We start from the raw sequence: 16,995 nt of genomic DNA on the forward strand, positions 1-16,995 counted from the left end.
TCATACATATCAATATCTCAACTAGCATTTCATCAAATTTCATGCATCTCAACTAGTATTACCCTTCTGAAGTCAAACTAATCAACTGAAAAGGTGCCACTAATATAAGTTTATTAAGTTCAACAAATCTTTGACACAATGCCTGGTAGAGTGGCTTTAATACAGCTGGATAAGGTTGGCAATTTAACAGAAAGTTTGTTAAATCAAGCTTTCCAGTAGCAGTGCTGAGCAGCTTAGAAGTTATTTTTTTCCCTGGCAGAAATGTTAGTTGTTTTTTTTGTCACAAACTTAGTAGAAAAGGAAAATTGTGGTTGCTAAAGTTTATTTTAATGTTTTGTTTTTTAATTTCTATTGATTCTAAATACTGATTTTCTCATAATTCATATTTCTATTTAAAGCAACATTATTCATTCATGACATGCATCTTGAATTTTATCTTCAGTTCTTTATGAACTTGTGAAGTCCTTTATATTAATTAATAAAGAGCTATTTGCATACTATCTAAATTTTCTCATTGATAATTTATATGTATTATGTGAAATTGATTTTTGAATAAATTCATTGCAGCATATAAAAGTAACTTTGTGATTTAAATAAATATCATGAATTTAGGTATATTATTACAATCTCTTATTACTGTTCTCACAACCTAATAATTCAAATAAATACCACAGACTTTTTTATATCACAGAATTGCACTCATTTTTCTATACTTTGTACTTTGCACCTAAATAGAAATTTTTCCATTTTTCATATACTGCCATATGTAAAACTCACTTTAAATCTGAGATTTAGAGGTTTTACTATATTATATTTTACTTGATATGCATAAAAACAAACACCAAATTTGTTTTTGTATATAAATGTTACATTAAATAAAACGTGCCCAGCAAAAATTATATAAACAAAATCTAACACCTTATCTTCGCTGAGAAAGTTTAATTTTAAACAAGGTTTAAAATTAAACTTTCTCATAGAAACGAAGACCAAGGTGTTGATTTTTGTATATAAATGTTACATTTATTAGGTAACCTGTTTACAATGGATTATATATTTTCCTTATAATTTATATGTTGTTTATATCTAAAAAATTTTTCCCATCTTTGAAAACAGATGAAACAATAGAAGACTACTAACATATTCTGCATATAAAGACAGAACCAAAATGTTGAAGACTCGTATTATCCAGTCAGAATGACATATTTGGATCTAAATTTCTGCATAAACAATATCATATAAATTATGTATCTAACATATGGGTGTTGATAAAATCGCACTTAACATATGAGTGTAACATATACTCTATTTTAAAATGTTTTTATATTATCAAAGATACAGAAACTGATAATTGAATCAGGCTATCAAAGTATACTAAGTAATTCCAGTTTTAGTGAACACTACAGAGATTCACAACTTTAAATCTGAACTCACATTTTTATGAAATTTAAACGAGAATGGACAAAACTATATATAATTAGAAAATTATGTGCAAAAATGCATCTTTAGTTATCAAAGTTGTTGAGATTGAATTGAAAATAAATTAATGATAAAAGTATGGTATATGCATATTGATAGATTTTAATATATAAATAAAAATTATTATATTTTAATTTGCATTGATTTATAATATAAAGTATTATATAAATTTTTAAAAAATACATAGAAAAGACTAAAATGTCTTCATTTTTGCCATGTAGAATCACCAGGAACAACAGTCAGCCATTGCAGAGACAACCTTTTATTAGAGGCTATGCCTCTGCAAAAACATGCAAAACAGTTTAAAAAGTTCACAGGTGACAAGCCAACAATTAAAGAATACATAATTTCTTTTAATAAGATATATTTAAATTATTATTTAAAAAATAATTTATATAATATTTCAAAACATTTTACAGAAACATTTCTATTTATATAAAATTTTAAAAATAATTATTGCTGGAAGAGAAAAGGAATAGCATTAAACAAAAATGTAGCAATATATCTGTTTGAAACTTTAATCTAAGATATTCATATCCTAGAGGATTAATTTATTTTCCATATAGAATGTATAAATAAATTTAAAATTTCACACACAATCAGTTGAATTTCTTCATAATTTTTTAATTTCGTAGGTTATAAAGATATCTGCATTTATATGTATATTTCTTAAATGATTATGTATTACAAATTAAAATTCTGTCAGCAAAAATATTATAATACATTTCATTCTTTGAGTGTTTTCATCTCCTAATATAATGATAAAGTTCATAAGCTCAAAATCATAAGTTAAAATCAATTCAGAATCAGTTATATTTATATAATGTTATAACAACATAAGTTTAAAAAATTTTACATTAATTCTAATGAAAACTTTAATATCAAAATTTTCTGAAATATATATAGTATAATAAAATGTCATGAATTTTGTATAATTTAATAAAGGAAGAAAGTCATTAGTTCTTCATTAAGCCTAATGAAAGTATAATCAATAAATTTATTTTAATCTAGCTCCATGAAATGATTAAGCAACATTATACATATAAACGAGATAAAAGCAGAAAGTGAAAAATGTTTAAAATTACCGTTTTATTATAAGCAAGATCTTTTAAATGTTCTAGGCGCTGTTTTAAATTTTCAAAAGTTACTTCAAGTCCGGTTTGTGGCATATCTCCTGACCAATTTACAACTTGATTTCCATCACTCACTGAATTTTCTGCTGAATTTCTTCTCAATGGCCATAATGATTGTATATCTGAATTTTCATTAGTTCTATCTTCATTATTGTTTGATGACTGATCACTTTCTTTATTTTTCCATTCTAATGGATAGTTATATCTCCCTAACTGGTTTTTTGCAACAGCTTCTTTTTTCATTAAAGTGGCTAAAGGTTTGGAATAGTAAAATTTAATTTATTATTAATATAAACAACAATATTAACAAGTAACAAAATGATGAATTTATTACCATGAAATGACTTTGCTTCTGCTAATTTATCTTCAGCATGTTTTTGCATACTCAGAAGTTCTGCTTGTTGCTTTTTTAAACTTTCCATCTATAAAATAAGTTTATTTGAGTTAAATAAAACTTGTTGAATATTTATTAAATATTTGTAAAGTTTTAAAAATGTAATGAAATAAATAAAAATACATTCATGTATCACACTATTAGTTTGAACAAATAAAAAATGAAAATTTCATATGATATTGTCATCAACACTGAAATTAATATTTCTGAAATATTAATTTTATTATTTTAATTTTTAAACAAAATTTATTATTTCAAAATTCTTTTACATTAATAAATTTTGTATATTATTTGTATAATTTTATGTAGCAATCAGATGAATGTAATATAACAAAACTTATTAAGGTTATAGAGAACACACTGGGTGTTGAACAATTCTCACCCAAAACCTAATGTCCAGTGTTGGAAAAATGCACTTCATGAATGTCTTCCAGAGTCCTGCTTCAGATGAACATTGCCCTTTCTTTGATGGAACACCAATTTAAAATAAAAATTTGAATGTTCAAAAAAAAAAAAATATCAAATCATATCAGTATCTGTTGAGAATGGAACAGATTTAAAAATGAAAGGTGTTAGAGCATCTGCCTAAACATTGTGAAAAAACAGAATACAATGCCATGCGTTAGTATGGGCATGTGCTACACCTATAAATTCCCACTGACATTTGTCTGACTCTATGTCCTTACTTAATCTCAAGAATGGGTAAGATAGATAAAAGTTGGAACCAGAAGTCATGTTATTTCAATTAAAAAATTTTCTGCTGGAGTCAGATAGATGACTGGTATGAGTCCATTGTTAATAGGAAAAGTATGATGTACAGGGGCAAGCCACTATTAAAATTGTGCACTGTGCACAATGACTGTGACTAGCACTGACAAAAAAAATTTCAGCCAAATTTTCAGACAAATTATTGTTATGAATGAGCAGATGCACATTAATAACAATAATTCTCTCACAGATACAAATCAAAGAACTTGAAAAGAAACTTTAAAAGTTTTCAAAAATTCACAGGATGGCAGTTTTGTTTTATATTAATTAAAAAAATAACAAAGGCAAAGTCTGACAAAATAGTCACCCCTTTTTTATTTACTTCCATGTTCTAGAACAAGGGTGGGCAACCTTTTTTATAACATGGGCCAAAATGAATTTTACGTTCTTTCCACGGGCCGTAGTAGTTAATTGACACCTTCTTGTGACCTGTAATTTTTTAGTCTGCACAAATAGATCTCAAAGAGAGGGTAGATTCAACAAGGTGTCGCAGGTAAGGGCCTTACCTGCGACACCTTGTTGAGTTTTTCGTCGAGGTTAAGCCTAACGAATTTTTAAATTTTTTTTTATAAATAATAATCGTGTTTATTGTGTCATTAAAAATTATTTTTTATGTTGCACAAACAAAATAAATATATTGAAAAACATAAAAACAAAAACGTTATATTTTAAAAGTTCATTTTAATATAAAAATTATAATGCATAGCGACATCTAGTATCAAAAATGTTCCGATGCAGACATGAAAATATTCGGGAACAATGCTTAAGAGATTAATATTAAATTTAAACTAGACGAATTACATCGAAAAATATTTATTTATAATTCTTCCAAAGATCTCACAAGCCGTAGCTGGCCTGTGGGCTGCCCACTGTTGTTCTAGAATACAATCACAACCATTTTTTGTGGGTTACTTATAAGTCAAATTTAAAGTTTCCTTAAAAACATGAAAAAAATATTCAATCAAAAGGTTAAAAACTTTCCAAAACTAGAATAGGACATCGACTTTTTTATTTGGAACATTACTTTTAATTTAAAACTTTATTAAAATTAAATTTAAATGATATCCATTAGTTAGAAAAGTAAACTTTCATCAAACTTCTTAACAAAGAATGATAACTGGCAGTTTAAAGTTGTTTGAAGTTGAGTTTCTTATTGCATTTATATTGTAAGAAGAACTTTCCTTTTGTCTATCTGAATAAGAAAAAAGAAAATCAAGTTTAACAATTTTTCTTCTATATGATTTTGATTTCTTTCTTTTACTAAATTTATCATTTATATTTATATTGTCTGTTATAATTTTTAAACATTTAAAAAGTTTAAGATTTGGAATCTTCCATTCATTCATTCATTATAAACTGATTTTGGGCTACATAATACCATGAAATCAAAAAAGCTTCAAAAATGTATGAATGTCAAATGAAAAATTTCTTTAAATGTAAGCTAATTTTTTTGAGTTAAATATGTCACAGCAACACTAATATTTGGGATATTATACAAGAAAAAAATTCTTATCCCTGCTATTTATTCATTATCAAAAATTTTCTGTTAATGAACAAATAACAGATGTGTGAAATTTTTCCTGTACAGTCTTATTCAGTTGATTCTCATTTGAAAGTCATCTCTACAACTCCTCAGTTACAACTGTCCAGAGTTAGCAAACACAATTCAAATCCCTACTTCTCTTTTTTGATAACTTGATTTTTCTTTTCAAAGTTCTTAATTTTAACTGAAGCTTCTGGGGTTTTCCCCAAGAAATTTCTTCCTTTGAGATTTTCTGTTTTAGAAAGTACCTTTTGAAATAATTGTCCATAATTAACTAGAGACAAGATTAGTATTTTTACTATATGCTATAAAAAAATCTGCTGTTAATCCCCACTGAGACTGACACTGACCTGCTTGCGTAATTAAAACCAAATATCATGTTTGAGTAAAACCAAATATATGAACAATGAATTTAAAATAATATATTTTTATTTATTAGAATGAAATTCAAGTACAATAATGATAAGTTTATAATAATATACTTTTCATTATTGATCTGAATAAGATTTTTATTAATATTAATTCTTAATTAAACATACTTAATTTAATAATTTAAATTTTTGATAAAACATACTTTTTCTTGTGATTCGATCATTTTTCTCATTAATCTTTGACCATGTTCAATTGTTTCTTCTAATTCCTGTAGAAAATTATAAAAGATCATAAAATTTAATAAAACTACTCTTGATTTATAAGAAAATATACTTCTGAAAGTGTCCATGAAATTCAATTTTTATTATTCAAGACCAGCATTATAATTACTCAAAATGATAAAAATTAAAAATATTCTTAAACACATATCATACTTTTTTTTATTGAAATATGCTAAATATATTACAATAATATTTTATTATTAATCCCAGTTATTGAAATAATCTATAAACACAATTATAATCATTCATAATTCACTACAAATATTAACAAAAATCAATTGCATAGTATGCTCTTTAACATTTTAACAAAAATTATTATTCTATGCATAATAATTCATTACTTTAAATTGTATTTTCATTGAAACATTAAGATACTATAAAAAAAAAAAAAATTGAATGAGAGAAAAATATTCATTGTTAATTGAAATTTGAAGATGGTTGATATAAGGAAACAAATATAGGGAATTTAAGACTAAATGAAGTGATGACAAACTACCCATCACAGAAGAAGTAAAAGTAAAATTATCTGAAACTTTTACTGTAAAAGGTTTCCTTCCTAAATCACATTGACAGAACTGCATCAAACTGTTGGATGACTCATGAATGCCTCTTTGGAAAAATGGAAAGGTTCATGATTGCTATATAGGACCAGAAATTATCTCTAAAAGCAAAAATACAATCCAATAAAATATTAAATGTAATCCTTTAATGATTACTTTGTTCATCTGTTACAAAAACATTAAAAATTTACTAAAATTAAGTTTGCTAATCAGTTGTTCATTTTTGTTCTAAAGTATCTATGTCACAGATATATGTTTTAACCAGTTGTTTGCGGAGTACTGCTATTGGAGTAACCGGTTTTCGTTAAACTGTTGCGGAGTACTCCAGTTGGAGTAACTGTCAATTTTCTTTCGTAATTAACTAGTTGGTGGCGATTTAAGCACTGATTGGCTTTTATCTACATAGACTAAGTCTGTTTCAACGAATAAGATATTTGTTACCACCCCGTATTTTTAAATTTAGGCACAAAACTTCTCCATTCCATGTTAAGTCTATGGGAGACCTTTCTTTTGTTCATTTGACAATAAAATCCTAGTTAGCATGCCCGTTAAGTTCTAATTGGTATATTATAGCTAAATGACTATCCTTTGACCAATAAGCATTGACTTGGGTTTGTGGGGTGGGAACTTTCTTGGAAAAAGTTATACCAACTTCGAGCTACATTGTCAGCTACAAACATAAACAAACAATTATAAATCGTTATTCTTATCTACTTTTAGCATGAATTTAATAAATTTTTATGTATATTTATCCTATTTAACAAATAAGCTTGTTTTTTAAGCCATTCAGCCATAAATCTTTCCAAAGTACTTCCGGTTATGGTGGTACTTCCGTAATACATAAGATATACATGTATAGTCGTTAATATAATAAAGTAATAATCACTTATTATAGTCTACTATTAGTACAATAAATTAAATAACATATAAATAGAATCAAATACACATCATCAGTAATAAAAGTGTATTGACCTAGATTTAGAAAGGCCACCACCCCCCCACGCCGATCGGCGTTATAATCTATAGGCCGTATTATTTCTCTACATTGATTTAGAAAGCTGCAGTTTTTTTTATTTGACAGAAAATATACATGTCTAAGTAACGTATGTAACAAATTAATGGAAAATTTGTGAAAAAACGATTTTTTAAATATTTTAAAATCTTAAATTTTATTAATTTTTTTAAACATACATAATATTTTGAAGTTAACAATCATAAAGTGTAATATGTACGTGATAGAAAACTGAAAACAGATTATATCTACTATAATTTTTAAGCGAGATATCGCAAATTGAAAAACCACTTTAAAAACCACAAAACCTGTACGCAACAGCGGTGTTGTTTCGGATTATCGAGTGCGCAGCTGACAGGTTAACACAGTTGATAATTTCTGGTTTGAATTGTAAAATAACATAATGAAAAAAATGCATAGACAGTAAAATTCACTTCTTGTAATCACCAATATTGTTATCAGTCATCTAATAGTATAAGTAACATAATTCTGGTAGTATGTTTCAGACATGATTGTTAATAATTATTAACTATTAATAACATTAATTATAATTAATGAACCTTCATGTTATATTAAAACAATTAAAAATGTATATCTTTAATGGCAGTCAATAAAACCAGATTATTACTAATTATAATTGTATTTACTCTGCTTAATGTTATCAATTAGTTATCATCATCAATATAGTCAATTTCCAAAATGATTACAGTAAGCAGATTCTACTGAGTATGTGAATGTGTATATGATGAAAATGCAATATACAGTAAAACCTGTCTATGGCGATCACCCACGGTTCTTTCAAAAAGTGGTCTTTTAGACAGGTGGTGCTGTAATACCATTTTCATACATATTTTAAGCCATTTCTACTAAGCAAAACTCAAGGTGAGCAAAAATAAGCAAATTTTTTCAACAAAAGAGCTATATTGGTATTGTATTTTATTCTTATCGGATAACTAGATTTACAGAAGTCGTCATGATTTTATAAGACAGATTTAATACCAATATCTCAAAGATTAATACAATACTCGCATTTCTTGATTATAATGCACACACTCTTTTTTCCAACTTAATTAATTCAACTTGATTCTTTTCATTTGCTCCTCAGTTACATGTATTACATCATCAATATACAAGCGCGTCTTATCTCTCCATCACTTTGGTTTTGGTTTTGGTTAGTTTAATCTTATTTTAACTTTAAAAATACTGTATATTTTTTAAATATTTGATATGTACTTAAGTATAATAAGAAAAATTATTAATCTATATAAATAAAAATGGGTTTTTAATGTTCTTTTGTTCCTAATAGCTAATCTCCAAAAGTTCTTCACCGATTCCTTTGAAATTTTCACACAACGTTGCATTCGAATACAGGCATGTTTTTACATAATATAGATGTCAAAATCACCCGGGAAAAGAGAGACAAAATTAAGGCTTTTATGTCCAACAGATGGTGCTAACTCCGCAAGTAAAACGACCTAAGTTTGCTTTTCTGTGAAGCATTATTTGGATGAACTAAAGCAGATCATCTTCTATTTATCTATATAAATAAAAATGTAATGTTCGTTTGTTCCTACTTATTCCTTTGAAATTTTGACACAACGTTGCATTCGAATACACATGTGTTTTTATATAATATACATGTCAAAATTCCCCCCCCAACCGGGGGGAGAGGGACAGGATTAAGGCTTATTATGAAGAATTCGGCTTTTTTTATACTATTTTAGATGCAGTTTTTAGCGTTTTTGATTGCGTTTTAATAGGGTACGTCAAGAGAATGTACATTAACAAGGGATTTTTCGAAATCCCCCATGGGGAAGTGTTATACGTTTATAATAGATACATTTTGAGCCACAGCAACACGTGGCTGGGTCTGCCAGTTAATAATAAAACAATTTTATTATTTTTTCTCATAGTACGATTTCATTACTTTCCACAATGTCATTGGACAATTGCAGAATTGAAAAAGGAAGGTTGCCCATAAAACTGATTTTTGCATCAATGCATTTATTGTTTTTTGAATATTTTGCATACGAAAATTACTTGGATATTATTTTTCTAAAAATATCATGGAAATAAGGTAAGTGATACAGAAACTATTTATTGCACATGTACTGTATATGAGTTTCAAAAAAATAGATGAATAAATAAAAAAATTTTATCAAACGATGAGATCAGCCGATTAATTATATTGTGTACAATATTTTATGCCCCTAAGGAAAATACTGTAGGTCTATGGTGAGTAAATTTTGTTTTCCCACAGTTAAACTTTGCTGCTAATTGCCATTGTGATAAACCATTTTTAATTTCTGTGATAATTTTAACACGATCTTCTAATGACAACAATTCGCATCTCTTTCATTTTTCGGACAATTTTGAACAAACTGAAATGAATTTCCTTTGTTGCTAGACTAATTCATTAACACCTGCATCTAATTTCAAGGGTGGGAGAAGTGCCCAAGGTGGGTTTGAACAATAGTTTAGACCAGATATATTCGCAAAAGTGGTCGCTTATTACAGTTGTTGTATGTTGTTTCAAACCAAAAATCGATGCCCACGGTTGCATTACACAGATCGTTTAATACATGTAACTCATACGAAGACTATGTATAAACTATTCCATGCCAGAAATTTTGTTTATTTCGACAGATACCCGTCGAATGCAGGTGGTCACCTAAGCCAGTGGTTCTCAATTTTTTTGAAGTTGGGGAACACTAAACTTTCATATTGTTTTCTGCAGAACACTAAACTTTGACACTTTTTCTGTGGAGCAGTTACAATATATCAGCTTTAAAGTAGGAGTGGCAAACCTTTTTGAAATCAAGCGCACTCGGTCTAGTAGATGACGACATTCAGTGTTTGCTAATTACATTCCCATATAAAAATTATTTTACATTGTATTGATTTTTCTTTTGCAACAATTTTTAATTGTATATTTATTTTTTGCAGAACACTTGAAGTGGCTTCGCAGAGCACCCCTGTTCTGCAGACCACAGATTGAGAACCACTGGCCTAAGCAGTTTTCACTGTATGTTATAACATAACTATATATTTTATATTGTTACGTTATAATATTTTATGTATTTTAATCAGGATTTTATGTTAATGAGGGGCATAGGAAATCTAATGTCGCACGACTTTTTATACTATAATTGAAAATAAATAAGAATACAAATTTTTATGGAAAAAAAAGACAGATTAATACTTACTCCATTTTGTTCTTTAGAGTTTGATTCAACATCATTGTTAGAAGCCATATATATTCCTTCTGCACTATTTGAAGATGCTGATGCTTCTTCATTTGTTGTCTAAATAATAAAATTTTATTTGTGAATATATACTTTTAATAATATTTAGAAACAGAAATAAATATCCTTGTTTTAAGAAAATGTATTATGTAATATTATTCTATTTTTTTTTTTTTTTATAACTTGAAACCGTGTTGTATTTCTATTGTTGTTTCTAACACACGATACAGTGTAATCCAGCGACCACTTGGCTTCTTTTCATCTTTATTTCAGTTGATTCGTTTCAACTAAAATAAAGATGAAAAGAAGCCAAGTGGTCTCTGGATTACACTGCATCGTGTGTTAGAAACATTATTATTATTATTCTAATTTAAAATTTATAAAAATTTTAATTTTGAATAATATTTATAAATGCATCTTTTTTTTTATTATTCATATTAAATTAATACATATGGACTAATCTATTTATACAAAAATGTAATGGCTTTAGAAAAATTTCAAAATAATAAAAAGATTAAAAGAAATGAACTAAACTACACTGCTACTGGATAACTAAGAATGTCAAATCATGATGTTTTGAAGACTAATAGAAGTTTGATTTACAGTAGAGCATCGATAAGTGGAACCAATTGGGGACTGGGGTCCTTCCAGTTAATGATTTGTTCCAGTTTCCAACTTTGTACGAAAAAATACATTAACCTGTCCGATGTTCAAATTTTTCTCCATTGCGTATCGCTTCCTGTTGAATTTTTCTCCGTTGCGTGTCGCTTCGTGTTGAATTTTCATCGATTTTAAGCCTAACGAAAATTTTTATAATAATAATCGAGGCTATCGTATCGTTAAAAATTATTTCTGTATTTTGTACAAACAAAATATATTGAAAATAATAATAATACTGTAATATTTTGGAATTTAATCTAATATTAAAAACGTTCGAATGCAGAAATGAGTTACATGCCTTAAAGTAGGCCTACAGTTTAAGAAAAAAAGTCCAAAATTGTCTTTTGCTTTACAGCTGAGAGTCGCTTTTTTGCCGCAAAATCACGCACACGTCTTAAAGACAGCAATTGGATAGCATCACATTCTTCTTGCTGTTCTAACCATTTCAGAGCCGTCTCAAGGCAATGAAAAGCTTCCTCACTGGATGGTCCTTTTTCAGCATGGTCAGCGTTATTAGGCTCTTCCTCATCATTGCAAGAGTCTTGGTTGTCGATGACACTGGCAATAATTTCATCGTCCGACAATATTTGAGAGCCAGGGTTATTGACATCACACTTGAGCCAGTCTTGAATGTTTTCCTTGTCGCATTCTTCAAATCCAGGGCATTCTTTAATCAGGTCAAACAGTTGTGATACAAATTGGCTGTTTGGTGGCTCTTCAGGTGCAGCGATAGACTCATCTGATGGTAGGAGCTTATTCCAAGCTGTTGCTAGTGTAGTTTGCTTGACAGTAGCCCAAGCTTCTGCTGCCATGTACATAGCATCCTTTAAGTTTATTTCAGCGTACACTTGCTGAATTGGTTTCTCACATTCTTCCCCGATTATTACCATACGCAGCAATGCCTTCCTGTAATATCGTTTGAAGCTTTCAATGACCCCTTGGTCCATTGGTTGGAGAATTGAAGTAACGTTGGGAGGCAAGTAAACAACTTTAAACTTTCGTTTTCTCTTTCAAGAGAAATGTTTGAGGGATGACTTGGGGCATTATCAATTAACGCGTTCAGCCCTTAGCCCGAGATATCTCGGGCAAGTTGTATAGCGTTACAAAAAATGGGGTCCTTTAGGACCCCTAAAAAATTTTTTTTTTTTTTTGATTTTTCGGATGTTTTCTAAGTCTCCAAATTTTTTGAAAAATTTTTACCCGCGCGAAAAAATTTTATTGCGAGTTTAATTAACCTTTAATGACACGCAATTAACGCTTAATGGTTTTTTTATGGGATTTTTTTATAAAACTTTATTCATCTTTCTAAAGTTCTAGTGCGTCGATTTTACTTCGGTAAAGTTATTTAAAGCTATTTTCTGATGTCAAAAACAGCATCCAATAGTTTTTTAATTTTTTTAATTAATAGATTTTATTATATATACGTTTAATTAAGTCGGGGGGGTCGGAAATTTCAATTAAAATCGTAATTTTAAAAAAATATTTAGAAATATACCGCCATCTAGTATTCACCCTACTTTTTACCCTTCTCCTCCCGAGAGTTTCATGAGAATGTCCCGCGAAAGACGACACCAGCTGTTCTCAAGGTCATCCAGCTGTGTAAACAATGACACATCAGTGTCAAAGTTTCGCGCTAAGGCGAGACAAAGGAAATTATACTTTGAAGCTTTTTCTTCAAAATTAACACATTTCTATAATTTTTTTTCGTTTTTATGTTTAACTACATTAAAATTAAAAAGTATTTAATTCGCCGGAGTCCCAAGGAGTTAACAACAACACATTTCAGAATTTCCAGTTTTAAGATGATGCTTTTTGACTTCAGGGATAAATACTGTGTTGTACCATTCTATAAAAATGGTTGTATCCATCCATGCATTCTTCTGATTTTTGTAGGTCACTGGCAATTTTTTTATTCCTTTAAAGCACCAAGGATTTTTAGATTTTCCGATGATTAGCAAAGGTAGCCTGTGCGATCCGGTAACATTTCCGCATACCATAACAGTGATGCGTGATTTGCTTGCCTTAAAACCAGGTGCTGACATTTCATTCTTAGAAACTAGGGTTTTTGTTGGCATTTTTTTCCAATACAAACCAGTTTCGTCTGCATTGTAGACATTGGTTTTTTGGTAGTCCTCCTTATCAATCATGTTCTTAAAAGACTCTTTCAAACATTCAGCTGATTCAGTATCAGCCGATAGTTTTTCACCATGGATGTCCAATTCCCTAATTCCATGCCTAGATTTGAAACACTTAAGCCAGCCGGTAGTCGCTTTAAAATCAGCGTTACCCCCTAGTTTCTTGTTCATTTCAAGAGCTTTTTTGCAAATCAAAGGGCCACTTATTGGTTGTCCTTGGCTACGTACCTGCATGAACCACATGTAAACTGCAATGTCTAAATCTTGGTTTTCTGCCATTCTCATCGTTTTTCTGTGCAAGCTTCCGCCTTCACTGTCAAATACACTAGCAAATTTTTTAATGGCATCACTGTTCTTTTTAATCCTCGATATTGTGGCCTTTCCAACTCCATATTCCCGAGCTAAGGTTTCTCCACTACTACCACACTTCAACTGCTCTATTATTTTAAGTTTATCAGAAACACTGAGAAAAACGATTTTACGTTTAGTTGCCATTTCGAACTCTTTAACAACTACAGAATGATCTGTTACAAATAAAAAATTCACAGATCCAAAATTAACGTCCCCCGACGAAAACGGATTTCGATTAACCACGACACACGTCCCGAAACAGAGTCTTCCAAAAAACACTACACAAAAATGCCAGTGCTGCCAGCTAAAACACACGCCAACAAAAAAGTATTGGAGTAGCCCAAAACATAGCCAAAGATTGCAGCGCCACAGCACTAGCAAGAATTTAAATTTGCCGACTGAAAATCGTTCCACTTTCCGGCCATTCCACTTACCGACGTTCCACTTATCGACGCTCTACTGTATATTAGAAGACAAAATAGTATCATGTTCTTTACCATGTTCACTTATAACTTTGCAACATTATAATTATGTTGTGAACTACTCTGAAAAGCATGCTTTATTTATTTAGTACATGATAATATGACAACATTTTGTAGGTAACAATTAAGATTGTAAGAAAAGATATAAAATTGTTGATATTCAAATATTAAAAATTTTAAGAATATACATTATGATAAAATTACACCAAAATACTGTGCATTTAATTTCTTTGTGTATAATTGTTCTGACTTAATTTTTAAAATATCTGATTTCATTAAAATTTCTCAATTTGTAGTTTTAAAAATCTGGCAGCCAAACACTAAATAATCAGGAAAATTTAAACATTGCATTGCATGTTCTCATAGCCTTAAATTTACATCAGTACAAGAAAGTCGGGCATAAAAGTAATGATCATTTGATATCTGGAATGATGAAAACTATAGTATGCTGCTCTGAACGATCCAAGTTTGTCTCCATCTCAAATTTTCATAGATGGAAGACCCTGATAAGTCAAGCCCTGTCATCATCACTCAATTACCTCCATTGCAAACGTGGCTGAATCCCTGATAAACATGGAAAAAAACTCTTATACACAGAGAGCAGAAAGACTTAAACAAAATTTTTAAAAATGTTTATTGAAAATATTATATATTTTGAAAAATAAAAGTTACATATGTTAAAGTAATAGAATTATATATTAAAGTGTAATTAGATGTCATGCCAAGTTTCTAAAGGTTCTGTTTTCTTCAGGATAAATGCATTTGTTATTTTATTACTTCAAATCTGCTAAAATAGCAATCTGTGCAAATTGAAAAAACCAAATTTTTAAAATTTTATAAAACTTTTGAGTAATACATTATTAATTAATAAAATATAAGAAAAGAAATTTTAATAATTATATTTTTATTTTTTAAAAATTATAAACAAAAAGATTGTGCCTCATTTAAAAAACTTTCATTGATAAATTGCTAAATATTTTTCATTACATTCAATTATGATTGGCAGCAGTTTATAAATTTTACATACTAATTATAGTATAACAGAAATTGACAAATTAATGAAATATTTTCTAAATTAACATTAAAACAGATATCTAGCAAAGTCATTTGTAACAACAAACCAATTTCAATCAAAGTTTTAGAATATCTTACAGGATTTGATGATGAATGAAGTGTCAAGTTGATATAAGCATTTGAATGTATATTTTCATCATCATTTGATAAAATATTGAATGTGGAAAATATGATCACTTATTTAACAAACTGATTCTTAATATTTGCATTAAATAAAATATAAAATTTGCTAATTAAGTTTCATGATTACATAAATTTAAAAAAATTACTTGTTAAAATAAAGAAAGACTTTCATTTATTCAAAGTTAGTAGCTTTTTATGATTATTTATACTTTTGAATTAAAACTTATTTACTTAATTAAAATCACAATAATTTTAAGTATTAAAAAAAATAAAGGAAAATATTGAAGTTAAAAATTTAATTAAAAAATGCTAACAACTTTTTCATAATCTTGATATTAATCAATTTTAATAATTTCAACAATTGGCCAATAACATTTTCTGAAATTTGTTCAAAAATTATATATGCTATACAATATGATCTTTTAAACTTTGTCTGTGTAGAAAAAATTAATAAAGATGGAACAAATAAAAAATTGACAATTTGCATATCTTCATTCTTGTGTACAGTGTGGCTCCATTTACAAGTACTTAATATATTATAAATTTGATACAAGATGCTGTTTATTTCCCCACATCTCTCTTTCCTATTTACAAGTCAAAAACATTCAATATGAGTTCCAACTAATAATTATGAGAACAAAACATCTCAAGTGACAAAACTGAAAATTTCCTTATGCTCCAACTAGATGGCTTATTCCAGTCTCCAGTTTTTTGTTTTGTTTCATTCATAATGTATCTTTATTCATGAAATAATGGGTGCCATCATACCATCACTCACCTCTGACAGAAACTTGTGATGAACAACTCACTTCTCAAAACAATCTCCTCTTTTATCAGTAATTACTAATTACAATTTCGTTAATTAAAAACAATTTTATTTTACTCCATTTTACTTATGTTTTCCTTAATTTTTGTTCTATTACTATTAAATAAATTATGATAAGTTATGTATTTGCTTTTTTTCATTTTATACAAGTTTCTTTTATGTTAATAAATAAAATTAAAGTTTTGTTATTTTCATTTCATTTATATTCATTGCATGACAGGTTATTTGAGGAAGATAGGTTCAATGACTGGATTATGTTGGAACAAGATGCAAATTCTAACCATAAGAAATAACAGAAAAGTTCATTCTTATTTAAGAGAGGTTTTACAGAAATAAAGTATGATCATAAATCAGGATTACACAGTAGTAGTCACTAACATTTATTTAGTACAGTAATACCTCGACTTACGCTACCCCAACTTACACAAACCCAGAGTTACGCAATTTTCAAATCTCGTCGATTTGTCTTTTGTTTGAGCACCAAGCAACTCTTGATTACTCACGCCCCCCACACTATTGTTCGGCTTACATGTCACGCGGAATCGACGCATAGCTACAAT

At 28.6% G+C, this 16,995-nt stretch overlaps 2 protein-coding genes across 4 annotated transcripts in view; both read right to left on the minus strand.

Moving 5' to 3' along the window:
• LOC136986688 (pericentriolar material 1 protein-like) overlaps positions 1-16,995 on the minus strand; it is a 67,178-nt gene that overhangs the window by 23,287 nt on the left and 26,896 nt on the right. For all 3 annotated transcript variants that reach the window (XM_067284267.1, XM_067284266.1, XM_067284265.1), the window contains 4 exons: positions 10,746-10,844; positions 5,889-5,954; positions 2,944-3,031; positions 2,562-2,860 (listed from right to left, as the gene is read on the minus strand). In XM_067284267.1, coding sequence (XP_067140368.1) covers positions 2,562-2,860; positions 2,944-3,031; positions 5,889-5,954; positions 10,746-10,844 — 552 coding nt within the window. The remainder of the gene's footprint in view (positions 1-2,561; positions 2,861-2,943; positions 3,032-5,888; positions 5,955-10,745; positions 10,845-16,995) is intronic.
• Positions 11,742-14,029, minus strand: LOC136986659 (jerky protein homolog-like). The gene is made up of 2 exons (XM_067284239.1): positions 13,277-14,029; positions 11,742-12,451 (listed from the first exon to the last, which is right to left on the minus strand). The coding sequence occupies exons 1-2, from the start codon at positions 13,862-13,864 to the stop codon at positions 11,762-11,764; spliced, it is 1,278 nt and encodes a 425-aa protein (XP_067140340.1). The 5' UTR covers positions 13,865-14,029; the 3' UTR covers positions 11,742-11,761.

Source organism: Centruroides vittatus, unplaced genomic scaffold (assembly GCF_030686945.1).
Source record: "Centruroides vittatus isolate TY-2023 unplaced genomic scaffold, ASM3068694v2 scaffold_1167, whole genome shotgun sequence".
Lineage (NCBI taxonomy): Eukaryota > Metazoa > Arthropoda > Arachnida > Scorpiones > Buthidae > Centruroides > Centruroides vittatus.